The 24,812-nt window shown below is 44.2% G+C and overlaps 1 protein-coding gene across 2 annotated transcripts; it reads right to left on the reverse strand.

The window, feature by feature from the left end:
• Nucleotides 1-928: 928 nt before the first annotated feature.
• Nucleotides 929-24,354, reverse strand: LOC149341349 (lysosomal dipeptide transporter MFSD1-like). 2 transcript variants are annotated; one of them, XM_089543418.1, is made up of 13 exons: nucleotides 24,123-24,354; nucleotides 23,098-23,306; nucleotides 20,148-20,215; nucleotides 18,659-18,767; nucleotides 17,122-17,218; nucleotides 14,291-14,389; nucleotides 12,035-12,146; nucleotides 10,884-10,940; nucleotides 9,475-9,631; nucleotides 8,489-8,586; nucleotides 5,212-5,324; nucleotides 2,605-2,652; nucleotides 929-1,184 (listed from the first exon to the last, which is right to left on the reverse strand). In XM_089543418.1, exons 1-13 carry the CDS (start codon nucleotides 24,286-24,288, stop codon nucleotides 1,147-1,149), a joined length of 1,371 nt encoding a protein of 456 aa, XP_089399544.1. In that variant the 5' UTR covers nucleotides 24,289-24,354; the 3' UTR covers nucleotides 929-1,146. The 2 variants fall into 2 exon arrangements, with proteins under 2 accessions (XP_089399544.1, XP_089399545.1); XM_089543419.1 differs by lacking the exon at nucleotides 14,291-14,389.
• Between the last annotated feature and the right edge of the window lie 458 nt (nucleotides 24,355-24,812).

Here is a 24,812-nt window from a genome sequence, read left to right on the forward strand (position 1 = left end):
AAAATTGGAACGTTGATGTCTGTGATGCACATACTTTGGCAATTTTTAATGCTATAACAGCATTTAAAGTCAACAATGCCACACCATACATTTGATGAAAAATAAGGCTGCGCCAACGAAACAGATGACTGAAACTACCTTCGGCTCCCACACAGGGGCCTTGTTCACATTTTTTTCATTATGCATTATCTCGACCAGATGGTCTCCCGTCAAAGACTTCGTGTTAAACTTTTACTACATGAGTTTCAATTAATTTCAATGGAATAAGGAAACCGACGGTGCAACACCATAGAGCTAAATCCCAAGAAGGGAGGAGTAAGGTTATTCACCACGACGCCAAGAAAGAAATGGGTGAATAGCAAAGCTGGAAGAAAAAACTTGCCTACTATGAGACGACACCTAATAGAAGACTTTCTTTTCTCATCGATTTTCTCTAGAAGCTGCTGATTTTTTTCATCAATGAGGGCACAGTTTGCCTTGATCAAAAACTGCTCCGTTCAACTCCTGGCTAGGGAGTTGTCAAGGTGTGTGGAGGAGTGGGTACTCCTATTGGATGGGGGTACAGTTATCTGTACCTTGTTTTCCCATGCACAGCTGAAAAGTGTAGCCTTTTTTTTTTTATCAGGATTAACCAATAAATTTAACAATTCATTCAGATTTTATTTATGACTGCACAGAGTTGCAGTACCCGACACTAAAGAATTACTTTTGACCCTCAAATGTGAATTAGTCCTCTTTAATTTTAACAATCCCTTTTAATTTCGCATCAACAAGCCTTTCTGGAGTGCACGTTTGACACCGTGCTTTCATTTCGGTTGAGAAATATGAAGGGAGAAAGAGGGTTAACGAATTACAAGGAAATAAAACACTCCAATGTCTTGCTTGACCCGCGCTTGCAGAGTCCAGGGTACAGCTACACCACACGCAATTTCTTTTCCATTCGCTGATCCAGCGATCATTTTTAATGATGAAATATGCACATCCTAACGCTTTTATAAAATACAAAATCTGCTGGCTAGCTTACAGCACATGATACAATAAGATATTTTAATGAGCGATGGGGATCAACGAAATTATGGCGAGTGATGATCAGATTTGCTGACTTCCGTCGCTGTCTCATCCACACTCACACTAAGAATTAAAAACTCAGTCTTTCTTCAGCCGACTCGTATTCAGATTTCCACCTGCAGAGGCACAGAAATAGAAACAGTGAAAACATTGGCATGAACAACACTGATAGAGTGTGATGGAACACTTTCCTAAGGAACATTCTAGAATCGAGTGGTTGGCTGTAGATCATGGCACAGTTTAAAAAACATTACTCAGGTACTGCTATTTACAACTTGACATCGTGCAACTGAAGTGGTCACAATCTGTTGTTTCGGACAGCAAAGCGTCTTTTATCCATCGTGCATGAACTAAACCACATACATCAAAAGATTGCTACAGAAAAACTGAGTGTGATGATAAAATGAACTGAATATAAGCAGTGTTATTCTTCATGATTTCATGGTATAATAAGCAAAATAGTGGACATAATAAAGCCTGCAAAATCAACTTCAGTTGCAGTCATGCCTTTTGCCTTATAGAGCTGAGATTTTGCTAAAGTGTCATTAGAAAGGCATGGTTTATTTGCCGTCATATAACCAAACACCTATACTGTTTAGGACAAATAAAAATGGTGAGGCTGCTGCAGTCAAACAGCAAATTAGTGATCCCAGCCCAAATACAGCGGCCTGCACTGCAGGCAGCAGTACTTAAGTGGGAATAAGAAAAACCTGCTGCATTATCCAGAATTGCTCGCTTCATCTGGGTTCCTCACTTGCAGACATCAACAATTACTTTTACCTCATGCTGACAGGAGAAATGCACGGTCACATTCTCTGATGACTAATGCAGCCCGCTCATAGAAGCTTGGCATGAAAGATTTCAGGAACACTGCACAGATTTCAGAAGCTTAACACATCAAGCAAACTGTTTCGATTATGCAAAATTTTCTTGCCTTAGTATCAGCGAAAACCACATCTTAGGAAGAGACAGAACAGCGAGCTACTGTCCTTTCAAAGGAGAAAGGGTAGGGTTTTCATGACAACCCAAATTTCTTAAGTGCACAGGGTTGCTACTGAAAAAGAACATCTTTTCTTGCAAAATAATAAGAAGAGGAGAAAAGAAAAACGGAGAGAATGACAAAGTCATTGTTTACCAGTGGAAAGACACTGCCGGGGATTGTAAGTGCCATTTGCCTAATAGCCTTAGCCCCTTCTGAGGAAACAAGGATATTTCTCCCACTTCTCATATAACCAACCGAGGCCCTTGAAAAAATATTCCTACAAAACTCTGAAGGGCTCGGAGAGTTCCAAGAAATCCAGTGGTCAATAGCAAACCCATTGGCCTCAGTACTCCTGTTCCGACAGAGATGGTAACACGTTCTTGGATATGCATGAAGTCCCTAATAATATAAACTCAAGCACACAAACTGCAAAACAAGTTTTTCAGCTGCACATAATGCAGTAAAGCTGGAGTAACGACTCTGTATTATATTTACCTAGAGCCTAATTTTATGAATAGCAGATACCAGAGACCACGAGAGTGCCCAGCACTTACCTTGCTTGGCATTCACTATGAGAAGCAAGAGGCAAGCAATGAGAGAGCCTGTTGAGAAAAAAAGAAAAGCAAATGAAACAACTCACACACACACAAAAAATTTTGCATCGGGATACATTTACGCTATTAGCTACATCAAGAGCTATGCAGCACATAACTACAAACAAATATACCAGGTGTCCCAGCTAGCTTTAGCCAAGGTTTAAAGGGGCCCTGAAACACCTTCCGAGGAGAGCACGTCAACTTGCTCAATCACTGAATTGCGGTGTCATGAACACCTGAGGCAAATAATACACTTCTACACACAGCAGAGAGCCCACAATCGCATACCAAAGTTGGCAAGCCCTTCCCAGTGATTTTTTCATGCTCACGCCCTCCTCCGTTGTACACTCCGGGGTAAGGCAGTTCAGAAATGGCTATTGGTTAGATTCTTTTAGTTGTCAGGCAACTACCATGTACGCGGCCATTAGGCAGTGTAGCTCTTGCGAGTGAGGAAGTTCTGACCCTGGCGGTGGGACTGGTAAAGGAGCACTGACCTTTCCACGAGCAAAAAGTGGCTAGAGAAGAGGGAAAGGTGCAAAGACGCTGAAATTCAAATTTTGACTACAGATAACTTAGCTTCTACAAATCGCATTAAAAAAAATTCTAGCTGGAGGATATTTGTGAAGCGGTGCCCTTTAACATCCCAGGCATACCACAACTTTATTAGAGCCTCTTTCAGAGCCCCTTTATTACATGGAGCCGCACTCTCAAGTGGCTCTCTGTACGCACCTTCGCCATCCACGCAGTACAAAAACAGGCATTAGCAAACAAAGCATTTCATATTCTGTTCAACTGAACAATTAAATAACAAAAAAAAAAAACAACACTATTTGGCTATTGAATTTTCAGCAGATTCCAAGTGTATGATTCTACAGCATCCCCCCCCCTCCCCCTCCAAGTCTACAGTCGCCGACCGATTATTCGGACCTCACGGGGACCGCCGAAAAGTCCGAATAAACAGTCCGAATGTTGATCGCTGACCGCAGGTTGACAGCATACTGCTTGTCAGCGTCGATGCACAGAACCATGCGGCTCAGCAGGCGTGACCTGTATAGCACCTTCAAATTTTTTATCACGCCCTGGTCCATGGGCTGTAGGACGCTCGTTGTAATATGTGGTAGAAATTCCAACTGAATGGATGTGAGGTCATCAATGTGGCCATGTGCACCGCAATTGTCCACAAAGAGCAATACCTTGCGGTTTTGTGCTCTGAACTTCCGGTCCAGCTTGTGCACATAGCCAACGAAAAGCTGCTGCGTTATCCACGCCTTCGAATTTGCTTCATACCACACGGGCAATGTTTTCACCCCTTTGAAGCACCTCGGGCTCTTGGATTTTCCGATAACAAGAATCGGGAGCTTTTCGCTTCCCGACATGTTGCTGCCAACCATCATTGTGACCCGTTCTTTGCTATGCCTTCCGCCGTGGCAGGGGTCGCCAGACACGGACAGTGTCTTCTCGGGTAGCATCTTGTAAAACAGGCCTGTTTCATCACAGTTGAAGACGTTATCCGGCGAAAACTGGTGCAGCAGCGACTCCAGTCTGTCGGAGCGGTAATTAGTAACAAGAGCCTTGTCCACAGCACCACTCTCACCACACATCTTCTTGAAAGTGAGGTCATATCTTTTCGGAGACAGCCTGCTTCGAAATGCCAAACTTCCAGGCAACTTCGCTCTGCGGGCGGCCGTTCTGCACTTGAATCACGGCAATCTTCTTTGCCATCGTCATCGTTGAGTATTTGCCGCGGACTGCCCCGATGTCGGCGCCATTCTCGTATGCTTCGCTGGCTTCACTGCTAGGCGTACACAGCACACGAGCAACACAACCAGAAAGAGTACCGCGCCGCACAAACACACCGACACAAAGAAAGAAAGACGAGATGGCCGGGCCAGCAGCTACTGGATTGGATAGGCGAGACCGGAAGTAGACTAGCCATTGTACTGAAGCACACAAAAACGATGTTGAGCGAACGCCGCCACCACCGCCACCTCATGGGGCGGTAAGGAGGCTCACTTCAAAATAAAAATGGCGCTCGCATGCGGCGGTCAGCGTCGGCGTGGGGTCCGAAAAATCAAACGAGAGGCTGCAAGGTGTTCGAAATTTCGGTATTTGTTATACATTGCGGCCTATGGGGAGAGTGATGGTGCCGCGAAGCAGTACGAATAATCAAGCATGTCCGATTTTTCGGAGTCCGAAAAATCAGTCGGCGACTGTAAATCATCAGTAGTTTTAATCTTGATGTGCAGTACAGACTAGTTTTAGCCGTGTTGAATAGAAAGTGCACAAAATATGAAAAAATCCCACGTGACCATGTGATCACATATGCACGATGATAGCAGCTCTCTCTAACAAATACAATGTGGCTGCTAACACACAATTCATAGACAAATGTTCCAATATTTTTTTTCGTGGAATTGTGGAAACCTAGGTGCCCTAGCCATGCCCTTCACACATAAGCTGTGAATAAATGAATACAGGTGCAGTGCATGTGAAGTATGGATAGCATGAGGATTACAGTTCAGAGGGTTGTACGGTAGCAAGCCAAGAGCAGGCTAGCTGACTTACAGCAAAGCCACGCCATGAGGAAGACCTCGAGGATGAAATACCCACTGCTGTCAACAATCATACCGGACACCATTGCAATGACAGCAAGGCCCAGGTTCTGCACAGACTGCATTCTGCAAAGAATGCCAAAGAATTAGTCTGAGTTTGCATTCGTTAGTACTAGTAGTACTATTGGGAAATTAGTTGTGGAAAGATGGACAAAAGGTGATATAGGAATATACCCATTTGCAGGCATAATCAGTATGTTGTCAGTGAGAATAATACAGACTCAGCAGAAAGAATTCTCTGCAATTCTGTAAAAAAAAAAAGGGGGGAAATGTAATAACCAAGCACGGAATGTCAGTGTCAGTATAGAAGAATCGTGGACACACTTGAGTATCCACCTGAGTGCATCTGCAAGGCTGTGCCTGTGCTCAGGTGGATACTAATGAGCAACTTCCCAAACATTTTCATATATATTTTCAACCATGTCCTGCTCATTTCTAATACAAGAAAAGGCAAAGATGACACCTGCACTTTGTAAACAATGAGCTTTGTAAAATTTGTCACGCGAAACAACTAAAATTTAGGGGTTAAGAATATTTGAAATTTCGAATATGAATACGAATATGTTTGATATCCGATTCATATTTGTTCAAAAAATTAATATTCGAGAAGTTTCGAATATTCGCCACTGATCGAATACCGTGCCAACTTCCATAAATTTGACCATGGAAAACCACAATATCTGAGCTGCTATACTCCGCTTCATACATAGAAGGCGACGCTGCCAAAGCTAGCGTGCCAGTTTGCGCAGGCTAAGTCCGCCCCCAAAAAGTAGTTCGCCATACAACAAAAATGAACACAAGCATATATCGAAGGAACAAACCCTAAGTGCCTTGGCTGGCATCTTCTGGACTTCGTTTTACCTCTTGCCACAATTTCATCCTGTGACTCAGCAAGACTTTGAAAAGCAAGAATTACATGCGGCAATATGATACGCAGTTGGTAGGGTGAATCAATGCGCGCCCAAAAAGTGGTTCACACTCACGGAAAATTTTAGCCAGACGGCCCGAACACTGAGCGCCTCACAGCTTTGACCATGATTTTCAATGCTACTACTTCATTTTATACTGCTTTTTGTTTTCGTCCAAACACTCATCGAAGTTTCAAGAAGAACGAATGATATTTTCCATCTGCCATGACGTAACACCAGCGCCTCGCCGCGGAGCCGCCGGCACCGTTTGGTATGACGTCACACCACTTGCCCTGTCGTTGCGCTTGCCTCTGCTCGCTTTGCCAGCTGTGTCACATGCCTGCTTTCGCTATGTATATCCTGGCATAGCCGAGCTAAGCCACTGCCTAATAGTGTTTCGTGGACACACTACTGCAGCAGCCTCTACGGCATTGCTGCTACACATGAAACTGAGTATAGGATTGGAACTCGCATGAAATTCCATAAGTGGGCTTTCTCACACGACACCTGATGAGAACAAGATCGCCAACCACCCACTCTGAACAATCACAGTGAAAAAAATGCAAGCTTTTTCTTTGATCTTTCCATAATGTGTAACATACGTTTTACATCCACACTGATGTTATTTGTACTGTCACCTTCCTAACTCTCCTAGTGTGAGCTCCGCCATCTCGTTTTCATCTAATGCATGTGGGAAAGCCCACATGAGGAATCTTACATGAGACTCCTGAAGAGGAGAACCAAAGTGCCACAGCAGGGCAAGCAATTGTGTGAAAATCCTGCCTACTGTTTGGTCCATTGTAACCTGTGCACCTCTTCTGTGCACATAATGGCAGACATGATGTCAATCGGAGGGTCCCTGTGGCTGGGGCAAAAATAGCTGTGCTATGTAATTTCAGCTTCTGAACTTCATCACCAGCCCACAGCGGCTATTGGCTGCACACTTGCCAGCCGTCAGAACCCAGCCGGGGATCGCTCTCGGATGCCAACTAACATAATGCTGGTCATTTCTTTTTCCTAAATGCAATCTCATTGTTCTGCGACACCTATATGCATTTGCACGCTTGCGTTCACCTCATTATGTCCGCGTTGTTCCTCCAGCGCGCTGAAACTGCGCGCTCGTCCAGGACTTTTCAGTTTTTGTGCGATGGGGCCTATTCATAAAGCTTCATCGCATTATTATATTTTGGCCATTTTTACAAATTGACCTTAGGATAATTTGGGCATTTCTTCCAGTCTCTTTGAAGTCTGAATTAATGAGGTTTCACTAGCTATCACATTATTTTTAGTTGCCAGTCAAGCATCAGTTGATTGATTTTTATTTTTTTTCTCATTCTGAATGACCACATTACAGGTTTCATACTGTTATTCTATCTAATCAATCAGCATACATTTCTGTGCACACAATGTTTCTTTATATGATGCTGAGTCAGTCTAACTTTATTTATTTTAGTTGCAAAGACCAAACGCAATTTTGCGAAATGTAAGGGACAACATCTGCGTCTATATTTTTCTTAAATATTTTTTTCATGCTGATCAGATATTCGATATTTTAAGCCATTTTTTTTTCATAACTTTTATTCTATTTGTATTAGAAAATTTCAATATTCGCAAACCCCTCCTGAATTGTGCTTAACTTGCCCCAAGGCTAATTTAGGAATGAGCAATCAACAAAGGTCAATGTCAGCTACTGCCACTGCTACTACTGAGGGAAGCAAGATTGCAATAATGCCACGGTAATGCGATGTCCGACCAGCTCTGAATTCCTCTGGTAGACTATAACTGATTAATCTGCCTCCCTAGAGCATAAATAATAACACCACGACATGCGGCTTAACTAAAAGCAAACATGCGAGCTGATTGCGAGACTGTATTTTAGCCCTCAGAATTATTTAAAATGATGCAAGGTGTTCTATCAAGGCAGGGAGAATTCACAACCCCTTTAGAAGTGGGTACAGTAATGTCTGGCCCGGTGCTCGGCTTCTTTGGGTCAAAATGCTTCGGAAAGTGTGTCTTTGACCTCACAATGTGCAAAACAACAACACGTTAGCTAGTAGCCCTGGTAGGTTTAAAATCAAATCACCACAATGGCTATGTCACAAAATCATAACCACACAAGCAGAACCTGTGCAGGGAGCCATTATTGCAAAGACATCAACCAACACTCCTGCTGAAAAAGTTGAACAGTATCAGAGATTTGCAATCAGCAGTGCAGTGTGTGGGACAGCTGGGGCCACTTCAAATGCACTGCAAGCCCCAGGTGTGGCGACCAAGACCAGCAGGGAACTAAAAGGGAAAGTCCAATGAGCAGTGGTGACTCACATGCCGTAGGCTGTGCCCAGCTGATGTTCTGGGATCACCATGGCTACCAATGGCCAGAAGGCACATGCCAGGAGTGAGTACATCAGCCCCATGAGAACCTGCACAAGGCATTTGCAATGGCACAGTCTGAAGCAAAATGGAAATGCATAGTACAAAAAGGCCAAATTCTTTCCATTGTTTCTAAGCAGCTGCTCGCACCAACAATCAATGTTTAAGCAACCATGCTAAGTTTCAACACACTATTGGGATATCTTAATATTCTCCTTCTCAAAGCACAAGATCTTTAATATGGGCACTATCTTATAGAAAAATGAAACACACCATGCTGTTTAAAAGTGGGCTCACACAGTAAAAGAACACAGAACCTACATTGTGTATTATGCGTTGCAGCAAGGTGCATTTAAGCAGCACTCAAAGGGAATTCTAAAGTCCATTTATGTCAGGCATCAGGATACACACTCAACACAAAATTGTTATTTTCCCAAGTGAGCAAGGTGCATGCTATCATCTAATGTGTTATTACAGGGCAGGTGATCATGCACTGTTCATGCAGCATCTCCAGTCAAACGGACCAGAAGAACTACATTTTTAAGTTCTCTGACAGCCTTTCAAAACTTTGTACCCATGCATGTGTGGACAGCATTTCAAAGTGTCGAAGGCTGTGACAGTAAGGGCATCAGAGCTATGAGGTAAAGATATGCATGAAAATCAAGTGTAGATTAGAGGTCAACTCTGAACTAAAAAAAGGATCAAAGCCACTATGGTTTTCTAGTGGTAAGATTCTTACTCAACCCCAAAATTCTTCCACAATAATTGTGCACACAATCATACTCGTCTTAATTTGGTGAAACTGATAGAAATTGAATGAGATGCTAGTTCAAGCCAATGAGGACAAATCTAAAGAAGCAATCTGTGAATGAAGCCTCAGGGTTGAGCATGTTGTAGGTGAACCAGGACATGGACAGCAGAGATGTTTGCGGAATTACCATAGCGACCCAGGGAGTGAGGAAGGTGAATGCCAGTAAACCGTGAGCGCCAAGTGTCCCAAAGACAGCTACTGTGACCCAGATCAGGTTTCTGCCCAGCAAGTCCACAAGGATGCCGAAGACAGGTGAGGCGAATGCCGAAATGAGGTATGGGACACTAGAAAAAGAAGAATGACAGGGAGGGAAAGCAGGAATTTGCTTTCTTTAGTACTCCATGTAGCAAACTGCGGTTTGAATGCAAAACACATGACGGGCAAAAAGTAAGCATAGACAGCAGGCAAAATGTAGCAGACTCATGTGCAGTACCGTATTTTCCGGTCTATAAGTCGCACCTGTGTGTAAGTTGCAATCCCTTGCAGATGGGAGTTTTTCAGAAAAAAAAAAAAAAGAATGCACCAGTGTACAAGATGTTCCTGTTAATTTGGTAAGCTATATAAAAACAAGCTGTCCATCTCTTCGTAAGAAAGTGTGACAAAAATAGTACACGCTTACGGCAGCTGCCGCACGCAGATGACTCTAGAGGTCTGTCCAGCATCCCTCAGTCTGCCCTATTTGTTGGCTTCATAGACCAGAGAACTCTTGTGGCTTTGCACCAGTCCTGAATAATTTTTTTCACTCAAGTCGAACTGTCTCCCTGCTGCCTGGTTCCCGTTCTCCAGCCCATATATACAATTCAATGGCATGCAACTAGAATTTTGCATCATAGCTCCTTCGCCTCAAGCAGGCAGTGTCATGTTGAGCAAAAATAATGCATGACGAATGTGAGAATAATGCACAACAAATATGAGAATAATAAACATTTCATTACCTGCCATGCCGGCTCAGTGGCTTTAACATTTGGCTGTTGATCCAAAGGCAGTGGGATCAAACCTCGCCTATGGCGGCCGTATTTCTATGGAGGTGAAATGCAGAAACGCTCGTATGCGCTGTGATGTCAGCACACTTTAGAAGAACCCCAAGCGCAGTCAACTAATCCGTAGCCCTCCACAACTGCGTTCCTCATAGCCCAAGTGTCGCATTCGGGCACTAAGCCACACATACCATATGAACATTTCAAGCCATGCTGTAAGGATAGACCACTGACAAGTGAGTGCAAAAAAATCCCATGCTTAAGATAGATTTTTTTTCCAACTGAAACACCCATTGCCAATGACCATTTCATCAAGAACACAGCAACTTATACGCTTGAATATGAACTCATGGTATGGTGATCTTGCAAAAAATGAAAGGGTTTTAGATAACTACACAAGTAAACGTGGTTTGTGTGTTTTTGCATAAAGGCAGCAAGCTTTTCAATTTGTTATGAAGAGTGAGGGCAGAATCAGAAAGCCAAAGTGCAGTCCATATTAATCACTCCGTGGCTGCAATCATGAGAATGTTCACAGAAACTCTATTGAGTATGAACTCACCTGTCAACTGAGTTTGCTTCGACAGCTGACAACTGGTATTTTCTCTGGAAGAACACCCTGTCAATAGATAGAATAATCACTGTGTGAAAATTATCTCATTGGTAACACCATTTGATTAGAACTGCTTCGTGATCCAGGGATACTGTCATTACACTTTTAGCACACAACTGTATTAACTGATGCACCTACAATTTAACGTAAAAGACAGACCAGATGTTTACCCTCACGGTATAATATAAATTTCAGCAATAGCTGGGGCAGAGTAAAATGCTCAGGCCAGGCAGAGTATCTAGTAACTCTGGGTATTAAACATGCACAGTCATGGATGGCTGTCAGTCTATACGAACACAGTAACGTCACGACTCCGATCTGACCAATCAATGTGACACATGTTGGACCTGTTGTACTGCACCAATGAACACGAATCCCACATAAGTGGGAAACGTGGCTTTAACACTTGTTGCTGTAAGAAACCCGACTGTTCTCGACTCTCATATCCTCAATGTATGTCAACAGTGGGCAACACATGATATCTGAGAAACCATCCTTACGATAATAAAGTTTGCCAATGCAAACACCTGCAGATACTGCATTGCAAGCAGAAGATATCTTGAACCCAAAGAGGTCTTTTCATCTGACTGTCATGATGAACCGCTCATTACTCTCACAATCCAAATAATGACCTTTGCTTCAGAATAAGGTCTAAAATGCCCCTATAATTGTGCTTCTCTATCAACATCTGTGCAGAGCATGCTTGGATGGCTCCTCGATTCCAGTGACACCCCATGACACTAGCGGCGTTTTCATGAATATGACAGTATGATCACTGTACAGTCCGCAACTGCAGATAACCTGCACAGTGTAAGAATTTCAGAATTTTATATGTATTCCTGTGCACTGTATAGAGAATATTACGGTATGCTAGCTTAGAAGTGCTCAAGCAGAGATACTGCTCATATGCCTGCCCATAAGCTCAAGGTTCTCCTTGCCCATTCATCAGCCATCCTCTGCTGCTGTCACCAGAAATATCAGGGCTGATTTGCCCCAGCCACCGAGTGGAAGCAAAAAAATTCCAGGGGTAATGACTGATTTCACACAAGAGATCAATAACAGAACAACATTCACTATTAAATTTTCTTAATTGCACTCACGTGCCCAGTCCAATAAAAGGAAAAATGGTGACGTAGTAGGACACGCAGATGAAGCACAGCAGCCAGAAGGTCTTGGGAAAGTAGCGCACATCAGTCAGCTTCACCACCTCACCTGCATGAATACCACCACCACAAACTGTCACCGCAAGGCAAGAGTGATGCCATTTAGACATATCCCTTTAAGACATGCATTATGTTCTAGTACTACCAAGAAAAATCTGAAAATCTGTGTGGGTATATTTCGAGCCCCTATTTCACAAAAATAAGACAACATGACTGAATCAAGAACTTGAGGAATTCAGGCATGCTGTGCACTTCCACGCTCACAAAATTTCAGCCATATTCTATCCTCAGACGAGCAGTAGGTAGTGCTTAAGCAAACTTCCAATAATCACCGAGGCACGCGGTGCATGTCTCTAAATATGCAAAGCTAACAGTTTCCACACTCCCTTGCTGCTCCAAAACGTATGCGAAGTTCACAGGTGTTGTTGCCTGCAATGGCCAACACTCGGAGCTTTGCCCCAGCATGAGACATGCTGGAGCGTGAGGTTGCTTGGGAAGCACAATGTGCTAGAAGTGCGCGGTGCATGACTAAGCCAGTGACACAACAACACAACAAGGTGGGGCTGAATCACAGCTGCGCAGTGATGCCGGTCAGCCTTCAATTCAGCGATGGCAGCTAGTAAATGAAAGTTTGCTGCGGCCAGCCTAGGCCAGCCTAAACTGTGGAGCCCCCACATTGCAGAAAAGCAAATTCATGTGAGAACAATATGTGGTAGCTATGGATATGGGCACATATGCATGGATCAGAGTGTGACTGCTCGGACACCGGCGCCTGCGATACGGAGTGGAAACTAGAAGGGAGAGTGTTTTCTTTCCAGACGTCAGCAACTGCAAGTGTATTCTTTGCATGCTATGCCATGTTGCCAGTGTCACTGCCCTGATGCATCGCCACGATTCGATTTATGCACAGCAAGCCCCAGTTAAGTTTTCTTGCGATGTGCGGCGAGTTCATGGCTGAACTTGAGCTGACGATAGGTCTGCTTCAACTAAGACATTCACAATAAGCCACTGTGTCACTAGCGAGGATGCATGGAGTTTACTGCAAGTTGAGTAGGGAATTTCATGCAAGTACATCTCAAGTGGAACTACAGCCAAGCATACATGCCTGAACAAGGTTTCACTGTATTACGATGGAATGAATAGCTGACAAAGACTTCAGAAATGACTCATCAACAGCAATCATGCACCATGAAAAACAAAAGTGGATATGCCCTTTTCTATTTTGATGTCAGGCATGAGCATTCAACACTTAGAGTGTAATGTAAATTCGAAACAAAACAAAACTACATACATATATAAACAACGCTATTAAAAAACACACCACTTTTTCTTCAAATTGAATGAGATTTTCTGCCAATGTTGGCACACTTCCAACAACAAACTGAAGCATAAAGAGGGCGCAATTATTTCTGCTACAATGTGCAAATCAAAACTAAGTACAAAGCACTTTTTGTGCAGGAATCTTCCTCAATGAAACTCTGGGCGCTGGCATTCACTACATGAACTGCAAACAAATGCTTTTTCTTTTAGGTGACTACACACAGAAACGACTTAAAGGCACCCTGAAATGATTTCGATGGTCATATCCTAGTGCAACAGATCTGCACAGGTGGTCTTTGTGGATTTTCGAGTCCAATTTAAAAGCTCTGCATGGACCCTATAATTTATGAACAATTTTTAAAAACCGGTGCTTGCAGTAGCTTGCGACTGATCAGGGAGACGCCTCATTGCATGTCCCCTCCACTGATGACGTCAGTGGGCAGTCTGGGCGAGCCCACTGATGCCATCGGGACTGCTCAGGGAGCGTGGGTGAGTTGGTGGGATGGGGTCCAGCTGGGTGCAGTCCTGGCCTGTTCTATTTTTTCTTGTGCGCCAGTGTGTATGAGTTGAGGAGGGCGAGGAGGAGCACCATTTTTTAATATTCGATGTAAACAAAGCTAGCTTAAAATTTTTTGTGCTGTGTGACGAGTGATGAAATACTGATCGCTTATATCTAGCTTAAAAGTTCTTGCGGTGTGGTGACGAGTGATGGAATACCGATCACTTATGTGCTTTTCCTAATCTCAGTATGTACCATTTCATGGTCCCTTCAATAAGTGGCAAAAAAGCTGTGTGTGAGCTCTGCACTTTTACTGCTGTCCTCAGCAGCTTGCTAATGCCAATGTGCAATTATTACGGTGCGAGTCCACTTGCCTGTCATGGCATCATCACGTCCCATGATGCGTTGTGCTCTGCGGTCGAGCAAAGCCAGCACGACGGCACACAGCATCGACATCACGCACCATGAAGCAGCTGGAAGCAACAAAGAGAGTCATCGAGGAGAAGCTGGCAGGTAGTTTGCCGCAGTCTCTTTTCATACTTATGCAAGGTTGATAATGACCTGAATAAAACAGGCATTTCAAAGAATCACAATGTTTCATACAGTGCCAGGCTAGTGGGCACAGGTACTCACAAAGGGTTTTGAAATACAGTCAAACCTGAGTATAACGAACTCGGATAGAGCGAATAATTCCTTACAACAAACACTCGAAGTTGTGATATCGTTATCCATGTAAAATGTATTTTTTATAACGAACTACACATTGGATATAGCGAACTCTCAGCAAGCGCAATCGCTCGCCAAACGCCCGCCAACGCACCTTTGTGCCCGCATCCAGTATCTCTAGGCAGCCATTGCCAGGCCACAATCGGTGCCGCAATCGCGTGCAATCGGTCTCAAATGACCGCCAATGCGCTATTGCGCTGGTTCCGAGGAGCACGTTAAGCACCATCTTGAAAAACAAGTCGGCCATCAGACGAAATGCGCAGGAGCACCCAAACGCTGACGGCTGTCACCTCCACAAGCCGGCTTACAACCAAGTAGAGAAGGCACTGTACCAGAGGTTTTTGGAAGTTCGCGCGTGAAATCTGCCTGTATCTGGCCCCATGCTGCAACAAAAGGCAAAGGATTTCGCCTGCGTCCTGGATGTCGAGGGGTTTACGGCTAGCAGTGGTTGGCTTCAGCGCTTCAAGGACCGCTACTCCATCACCGGAAAGGTGGTTGCAGGTGAGAGCCAAGCAGTGGACGCAAAAAGCGCTGAGAAGTGGGTGCAAGACGTGTGGCGTGCTGTGGCAGAGATATACGAGCCGCGCAACATTTTTAACACTGACGAGACTGCCTTGTTTTGGCAGCTGCTGCCGAGTCGAACCTTGGTGCTAAAAAGTGAGAAGTGCCATGGCGGTAAATTGAACAAGGCCCATGTCACCACGACAAACATGGACGGATCATTGAAGCTCCGACCGCTTGTCACTGGCAAGTTCAAATCTCCTAAGTGCCTGCGAGGGTGCGCCTCGCTCCCGGTCATGTACAACTCCAACTCCAAGGCCTGGATGACTAGGGCGTTGTTCGAGGCCTGGCTGCTTGACTGGGACGAGGAACTTGCAACGAGCAGGCGCAAAATTTGCCTCCTCCTCGGTAACTGTTCCGCGCACCACTGCGGTGTGTCTCCCTCAAGACTTTTGTTTCCTGCCACCCAACGCAACAGCGGTTTTGCAGTCCCTCGATCAAGGGATCATCCTTGCTTTCAAGCTGGGCTACAGGAAGTGCGTCGCTGAGCGGTTGTTGGTGAAATTGGGGGTTAACGAAGAGCTCAAGATTAATTTGCTGGCCGCAATAGAAATGATCAGTCGTGTCTGGCAAGACGTAATGCAATCCACAATCCGCAACTGCTTCCACCGTGCTGGACTGTGTTGAGAGGATGCACAAGTTGCCAGAGCAGTGCAAGCTGTGCAAGACGACAGTGACATTGCCACGCTGTGGGGAGAACTTGCCGATGTTCCGGACGCGGTGCCTGAAAACGCTGACCTCTAGGATTTTTTGGCTGTTGACGACAAAGTAGCAGTGACAGCGAACCCATCGGACTCTGAAATTGTTGCTGACTTGCTGGTGTCTGGTCCCAACAAGGAGACCGAGGAGCCGCCGCTGGAAGAAAGACGATCGCCACCGCCTGACGTTGCATGAAGCCCTCGCTGCTACTGATGTACTGTGCCGATACTGCTCCGGAATACAGGGAAGCAGACTGGAGTTCGTGGAAATGATGTCGCGCGCCGGAAATGTGATTCTCACTGATGAGGCTAAATGCAGTGTTCAGGCAAAAACCACTCCCTACTGCAACTAAGTGTGCATTCCTCTGCAATAAATTTCTTTGAATACCTTACTCATGGTGATTGACACATTTTTTTTTTCGTTAGCACGTTTTCGCTCTGCCGTACAGGACATCGTGTATAACGAATTTGGTATTGAGGTTCGTTAAAGGTTTGTTAAAAGCGGGTTCGGTCATAACGAAATACTTCATATAACGAACAAATCGTGTTGAATCACGCTGTTCGTTATAACCGGGTTTGACTGTGTATATATATATAAAAGGCAAGTAAGGTATATGTGGGCATTCATGCATTAGGCGGAATAAATACCTCAGTTTAATTAGCTCTACAGAGCAGAATGAACCCAAAAAGAGCAAAACTCAGTGAGCACTATGCAGTGTTTCAAGGAGGTGCAAGGAATTAACATGGCTTGCACAACACAAAACCTCTTGAATGGTAGTAGCAGATGTATCCACTAGTGTTACAGCATTTGTTTCATGCTCCTTTATAGATCATGCCAAGCAAGACTGAGCAACATACAGTGAGCATTCTATCAAACTTTGCAACATGATGGTCACAGAAGAGGGCATGAATATGAAAGAGTTAACGGAAAGGGCTTGCCCACTTTTGCATGCGATTGTGGATTCTCTGCTGCGCGTAGAAGTGTATCGCTTGGCTTGGATGCTCATGGCAACACAGTGTGGTGACTCAGCGAGTTTATGTGCTCTCCTCAAAAGGCGTTTTAGAGCTCCTTTAACAATAACAGCTAGATAAAGAGAGAGAAAATATATACTCTTGTTTTAGGAACAAAATCGTACAGCGACAATAGTCCTGTCTGAGAGAGCGTAAGCAGCAGCTCAGCATGTTAGAAGATAGGCTGTAAGGCACTCAGCCACACTCACCAATGAGAAGAGCCATTCCCAGCCCTGTGACACCAGGGTACACTTTCGCCACAGCAGCGTACAGAAATGGCATGGTCATAAAGTTGGCTGTGCTTCCCTGCAATTTGAAGTGCTCAGGTAAGAAGAAAGTGAGCTCCAAACTTGGGAACCTCCACCATGAGAAAGCATTAGCGCTGATGTACACAAGGTCTTGATCGAGCTACTGCGCATGCTTCTTAACAGCACATGCAGCACAGAGCTACGCTAAAAAAAAAAAAAGAAAAATGCATGGCAACCACCAAAGCTTTATAGTGAACCCTCATTATTCAAACTCACTTAATTTGAACATTCAGTTTACTTAAACTGACACTTTGGTCCTGTAAACATCAAGTCTGTATCAAAAAGACTTCCCTAAATTCTAACTACAAAGTTCGAGCAAATTTTTGTTTCCTTTAGTATGAATTATTAGTGTGAAATTTAGCCTACTGGAAGTGTACCTCTAACCAGCATTGAGCTATCCTTGTCGGCTTTTTCTCGTGTTTTTTTCAGCTGTAACCACCATTCAAGACATCGGCATTGGTACATTCGAAGCTGGATACTGAACACAAAGGGGATCGCGAAGAAACTGGTAGGGACAGTTAAGCTCCGCCTTAAGGGCATGACCCAACAGCGTAAATCAGTCCCTTCAGTGGCCTGCAGTGGTCTTCTTTGCATACCACTTTGCAGACATGGTCCTTGCTCTTTCTTTTACCACCACATAACACTTAACCTACCCTTAAGAGTACAAAGCCCAGGCAGTTACCTTGGCTATTGTTTTCTTTTTACCCGTCTTACATTTCTATACTTTCACCTCGATTCTATGAAAAACTGCACGTGCCACTCTTGCAAGTGCATCTCCTTCAAACCACTTGTGTGCAAGTCTGCTAGAACTGGCAGTCAGTGTAGAAGTTTACTTTGAGCGAAAAGCACGAACAAGACTGTTCAACTTAAGCATTCTTTCTTTTCCTTTACGCTATATTAAGGCAAAGATCTAGCACTTACACACCGAAGAATTCAAGACTGCAGCTGCGCAGTCGGCTCTCGATAATCAAAACTCAAAGGGGACTGATATTTTGTACAACCTACGCTGGGTTAGAATTAAGATGAGCCTTTTTTTAATGACCACTTGATTGCAACTGAACCAAATTGTCAGTTCGAATGATAGGTTTTAATTGATCGAGTCGTAATGATAGTCAACAGTATGCAGGCAGGTGTGTTGACAGTTGGCTGGTACCCATCTATAGGCCGAGAGACAGTCCGGCCACATAGTTTTGTTTTCGAAACTTCGCCGCTTGTGTGCTGATTACTGCTTTCACCGCGGGCTAGCGGCAACAGCAGTGATCCACACACAAGTACAATGGCTCAGACTGTCAGATTGGCAAACCTTGCATCTGTTCTCGTGCCATCGAGACATGGCCTTAACTTCATGTCAGGCTGTCTCTGACTGCACTGTGATAAAGAGAATGGTGATCCTGACAATTTCAAAGTGCCAAATGTCTTCTTAAGATGGACCACTGACCAGCCTCGAGATGCTCAGCTGAAGACCGAAGACCGTGTTCAGCTCCTTGTCCTTGAACCAGGCCACCGAGTAGGTGTTTTGGGCAACAGCCAGAGATTCACCGCCAACCCTGCATAGAACGAAGCTCTAAATGGAGCTGCCAATACTTTCCGCAAATAGTCAACAGAACAGCTTAAGTTAATGCTCTAAACCTAGACATCAGAACTCACTCTGTTTGTTCTACTGTTTTCACTGCGTTATTCAACACTTAAAATTGGTGCAGTTTTCACCCTTCCTTGTTCACATCCTATGCTGTTCTGATTTCATGCATGTGGCTCTTGCAGTAGACTTCTTATTGTACTAGTTGCACCTTCCTTCAAATCCTAAGCACCCTGTCATGGTACTCTGAGAGTCAAAAGATGTGTGCATTCTTCATCAGCAGCCACCGTTAAACACTTAGAGCTATGGCGCCAGCCATCAGCAATTTTCGATCAGTATATTTTTCTACCAGTTCATAGATCACATGGCAATCTACAATCTCTATGCTTAGTAACAAATTCCACTGTTCTCTGAAACACTGAGCCTTTGGAGCTGACATGATTTAACAGTTCCATTTACCACATCCATGCAGATGTGATGCTGATTGTAAGAAAAAAAAAATTAACAAATTTAATGAAATTGAATGCTTGAATGGATGCCTCCATCTGTATATACAGTAGCTGATCTAAGAAAGGGACAACAAAATGATGCTTACTTCAAGTATTGCTGTCATTACAGCACAATGTTTCAAGCAGACAGGCACACCTTTTGGCAAGGTGTGGTGAAAGTGTGTTCAAGCACAAAAAAAATTGCCGACGATTACGTTCCTACCTAATGCGAAATTTGAGTGCAGCTCATCAGCTGCTCCAGCTTTTCAATAGATTGAGGCAAAGAATTCGAGCAAGACGTGTACAATTACAGACAACTTGTTATTTTTCACACATATTCCTTCTTCAAGAAACACTCCACTAACAGTCCTTTATTGTCATGAAGGAAGCTTTGTGGTCGGAGAAATATATGGATATATGCTTGACTTGCTGCACCAATGCCTGGTTCTCAAGGATAAGGTCTATGCAAGTATTTCGCGAGGTTGTCACAGCCATGGGAGGCATTACGAGCGAGAGGAACGGGATGTTCTCCCGCATACGCAGTAAGGAATTCTGAGCCATGAGCGAGGCAACCGGTAGAAGTCCTTCGTCTGCTGCTGCTGCTAAACGAGCCGCCAGAGCAGAGGCCTAGCGCTGTCGCCGCCAGAATCCAGAGGTGCGTGCCGCTGAAGCAGAAGCTTACTGTTGCCGCCGTCGAGATGAGAAATGGTGCCAAAAGCGCGTGCAGCTAGAGCAGCGCGCTGCCCCGGCCGCAGAGCTGGTTACGAGGGACAACGTCGCCGCCGCGAAACGCAGGAACGGGCACCAAAGAGCTGCGCTCTAAAATAAATGGCCACTATGACAGATTCTGAGAGGGTGCTCACCCAAAAATGAATCTTCCGAACTGCATCAACCAGAAGCGATTGACAAAGGCTCCCATAGCAAAGACCACCTGAAAAATAGTTAAAACAGAAGCACTTCAATATACAAAGCTTCAAAAACAAGCAGCAAAATGCTTAGATTCTGAAATAGAAGGAACGAATACTTAACAAAAGAGCTCTTGTGGTTGTGATCCAGGCTGTTTACAGAGTGCACGATCACAACAGTTTACAAACCTCACGCAGTTTTCTCCTTGCTGTGATAAACATGCTGGGTCTCTGCATAGGATGGCACTGATCCTAGTGATGCCTCTCTGCTTTGAAAAACCTACTAAAAATGGCAAAAACTGCTTTTGCAAATCTTTCAACTTTTGGGGGCTTTTTGACCAGCAGTCTGATTGCATGATAACTGCAACTTTTTGTTCCTATGGCGTTAAAATCCCTTCGGATACCTCACTGCCTATTTGACAAATAAATCGGTAAGACTTCTTAACCCAGCACAATTTGCCACAATTAACTCAATAATGCATAGCATTTATTTAGCGATTACTTCTTAAAGATGATGGAATATTCATGGCATCAGATGGTTGTGGTAGCAAGTAGGGCTAGTCTTATATCGAAAATGTTGGCAATTCCTCTGTTTGTGTGGCATAGTCTAAACAAGATATAACTCCTGTCACTGCCCCAGAAGGTCAATGCCTCCTAAGAATTTCAAAAGTATGCTTGCTACCATGTGCTTTTTAAGCTGCAGACCATCAGGGAACCCCAAATCAGCGATGCTGTTTGGTGGCACATTCCATCATCTCCTCAGGCTATGCTGAAATGTTTCATGCTCGTGAGAAAAACTGGGGCACACTAGGAGAAAATGTTGCACATCACGCACAATGGCATATTGGCATAATGAGCATACTGGCGACATATTGAAGATTTAAACAGATTGAAAGACGAGGACATGAAACGACAACATTAACGATAAAGTCAACTATGGAGCTGCTTTAAAATCGCTCTACCTAGGACCAACCCAGCGATCAGTCAGTACTCTTGTTAATAAAACTCAGTCAAAAAGAATTTACAGCGCACTTCTAATGACTCCTCTTCAACAATGGACCGCTTAAGTTCTTATTACCGTGCCTGTCTTTCTCGCTGTCTAAACACGCTTTAGAATTTCAACTCACACGAAGGAAGTCATCTAAGAGCCATTGCAATGCCTCTCAGAGAAGCCAGACATTTGAAATGGCCAAAGATTCCGCCACTGTAGACGATACCATTCTGTGAAGTCAAACTTCCTAAGATGTTTTGAGGTTAGTGGCCACAAATGTGGCAGAGCATGATTACTCTTAATCACTAACTGAGCCATTAGTGCACACTTTCACTGTTCAAAATAAAACCTACTAAACTCAAGACCTGCACAAATAGACTGCTCCAGTGCACATGACCTCGTTCATCCGTTCGCCGCATTAGGGCAAAGAACAATAATAGAGCATGTGGCGCTAATATATACCTCGCTGGAAAAAATGGTCTCCTATATCATTTTATCTCAAAGAGGACGTGTTTATTATTTATCCATGTAATCATCACGCATCATTAACCCCCACTTGCAGGTGATCTCTATAGTCACTGTTGAAAACAAGACCTATTGAACTGAAGACCTGCACAAATTTCACTGTTCTAGCATGCGTGTCTTAGTTCATCTCTTTCACCACACTAGGGCAGAAACAATACTAGAGCATGTGGCAATAATATATACCTTTTGGGAAAAATTGGTTCCTCTAACATTTTACCACAAAAAGGATGTGTTTATCATTTATCCATGTAATCATCAGTCATTGATCTATGCTAGGTGTGACTTTGCCGATGAAAAGAAAGGAACAAAAGAAAAGACACTTTTTTCTTTTTCTGTTTTACAGCGGAAAAAATTGTCGTTGTGGATGTTTTCATTTATTTTGAGAGAGCAGAGAAAGTCAAAGTATTTGCACTAAAAGTGCACGCACAAAACATCAGATGCTGATGGTGATCACAGCAGATGGAGAGGCCAATCGAGCGTCCTCAACGGCCGAGGAACTAATGAAAGTAGGTGCACGCGGCTACACAGGACCTCGTTATCTGTGCACGTCTGTAGTTCAGCAGGACTTCGTTGAGATACTCCAGCACCAGGGATCCTGTCTCCGCTCTGGGTGTGAACCGAGCATATAATTGGGATGACTTGCTGGCACATTATACACCATGGAGGATTCTGCAGACCTCCCAGTGGTGTGGAGGGTGCAAATGGCAGCAAAAGAGTGACTCAGTTTTATTAAGCGAAGTAGGGCTCGACAAGATAGAGTTTCTCCAAGTCGGACTAACGGTGCCAGTTGTCTATGTGAAGTCCGTAGAAGTAACGGAAGGCAATGAGCTTTGCCCCGGACTTTGTTAAAAGTGGCTTGGTTTGGGACTCCCGGTGCTATTTTTAGACCCTCTATTTAGGTGATTTTGAGACGACTAAATTGAATATTTGAAGGAATAAAAATGGTATCAGTTCTTCAGGTGTATGTGGACGCAAGGCTTTTATTTTAACGAAACAGTACGCTTGTGTGCCTTATAAGTGAGGTTGATAACCGCATGTGACAGTGTGAAATAATTCTCATTCTGAGCATTTGACAGAAACCAGGGCTACTGCTCTAATTTTAATAAATGGCATTGTGCTTTTCGGTGAAGCAGTGTTGGTATCAATGAATTGTTTAGGAACCAACACAACTAAAAAAAATAACTGTCACTGTAACCATCTCATACAGCACTGGTGCCACTGCAAATCTAGGAATTCAGAACTACAAACCGTCGCACTGGTTTTTCATGGTTTTCCTTTTTTTTTTTTTTGAAGTCACACACACACAAAATAACACCACTTTTGCAGGCAGCTATTCAATAATCATAACATTCCGAGTAGGTTCAAACAGAACAAGAGAGAGGAGTGCCTTGCCTGGCCCACGATGATAATAAATGAGAAGAGAAAGGCGCCAAGACGGATGCCAAAGACACGGTCGATGAGAAAGCCGCCGGCAAAGCAGAGGACTGTGTTTGGCCATGAATACCAGGAGTACAGGCTGCTGAAGTCTGAAGCCCGCACAAACATAACATTTTCAATTTGGCTCTGCAAGGCACCAGGGTTGTCGAAGCAGTAGTAACTACCTGCACACGTGAGCACACAGAGAGAAAAAGACATTCTCGCGATTAGTCAGCAGAACACAAAGAACAGGCTGCATATTTAATGACATATATGACTGACTGCATAGATCCCAGAAACGATATTCTTAACAGCTTAAGCTTGACAAGCAAAAACGACCCAAAACGGGAATAGATCAGTGTGGTAAGAGTGGTGTGCCTAGAGGGGAAAGGGCCTTCTAATCGCACAAGCACTGAAGTGCTATGCTATAAACCTGTAATCTTCGACTGTCAACGTATCCGTGGTCCCGTGACCACTGATAAGGGAGAAACAAAGGAAAGCCACCCCAGGATAAGATAGGTGGCGCAAAATCTTTACATTCTTCGCCATGTGGCCTGTACCGCGCTCCATTTTCATTTTTTTTCTCGGCACTGGCGTGCACGGGGACTTTCTCGTTGTGGGTACGTACTGATAACCCAAGCTATGAATGATGGTTCATTAAACGTACGTTGCACACTGCACACATAATAGTGGCACCGCAAATTCGAAAAAAGACAAAATCTATGATATAATGCGGATACACACTTAAACCGCTCGAGAACGAGGAAACATACACAGAGTACACAGCTGCACAAGCTATATGACAGTTATCAACAATGGCAGTTTCTAACGCTACCTCCTGAGTCCCAAGCTCCGTTTTGTTTCACCCTAAAACTCTGAATAAGAAGCTCCGCAGGCAATAACTGCTCCTGCAGCTGGCGAATAGCAATTAATCGTGTTCAAAAGAAGACCTCGCAGCTACTCGAACGAGCCAGCAGGCAAGATAAAATGAATGAACTTACCGAAAGCTAAGAAACAGAGGAAGAATAGCACGATAAGTCGATGTGCCCTGGTTCTGGGATCGCAAAAGGCGCTGGCGCAGTTTCCAAGCCGACGGACGACGACGTCATCCTGTTCCTCAGTGCCTTCTTCAGAAGGCACGAGCCCTGCTGTGTCCGACTCCGTCATACTCGCGCAGAAACACCTCTCACGTGCCTCCGCGAGCGCTCAGCTGTCACCAACTCCCCTTGCTTGTTCTCCTCCCCGACCGGAAAAGAGAGAGGTCTGACTACCGGATACGATACCTTGGTTTGTGGCTATTCATTCAGTTTGCTTTGCTCTTCTTTTAACGCAATTTTTAATTTATCATTTGAGGTTTCTAATCAACTGCGTAGCGTCGTTGCTTAACGTCAAAAAAGCGGCAATTTCAAATTTGCTCTTCCGTCATAAAAAGCCAGCAAAGGCGACGGTTGAGCATGAACGAGGCTGTGATTACAGAGATACGCCACAGTGCAAGCAGTGTAAGCGGCGTAATGCGGGAGGATGGTGATCGGTCGACACATAGGCGTTCCTCCAAATCGTTGTTGCTGCTTAATGAAAACTCTTGGTTGCGATTTTCTAGCACTGTCAAAATTGTCGAAATAAATGATTATTGCAGGCGTAGATAACGACTAAATTTAGTTAAACAATAATATGCATGCATGAAAATTAGT

This window comes from Amblyomma mixtum, chromosome 5 (genome assembly GCF_055824585.1).
Source record: "Amblyomma mixtum isolate Tamu chromosome 5, ASM5582458v1, whole genome shotgun sequence".
Classification (NCBI taxonomy): Eukaryota; Metazoa; Arthropoda; class Arachnida; order Ixodida; family Ixodidae; genus Amblyomma; species Amblyomma mixtum.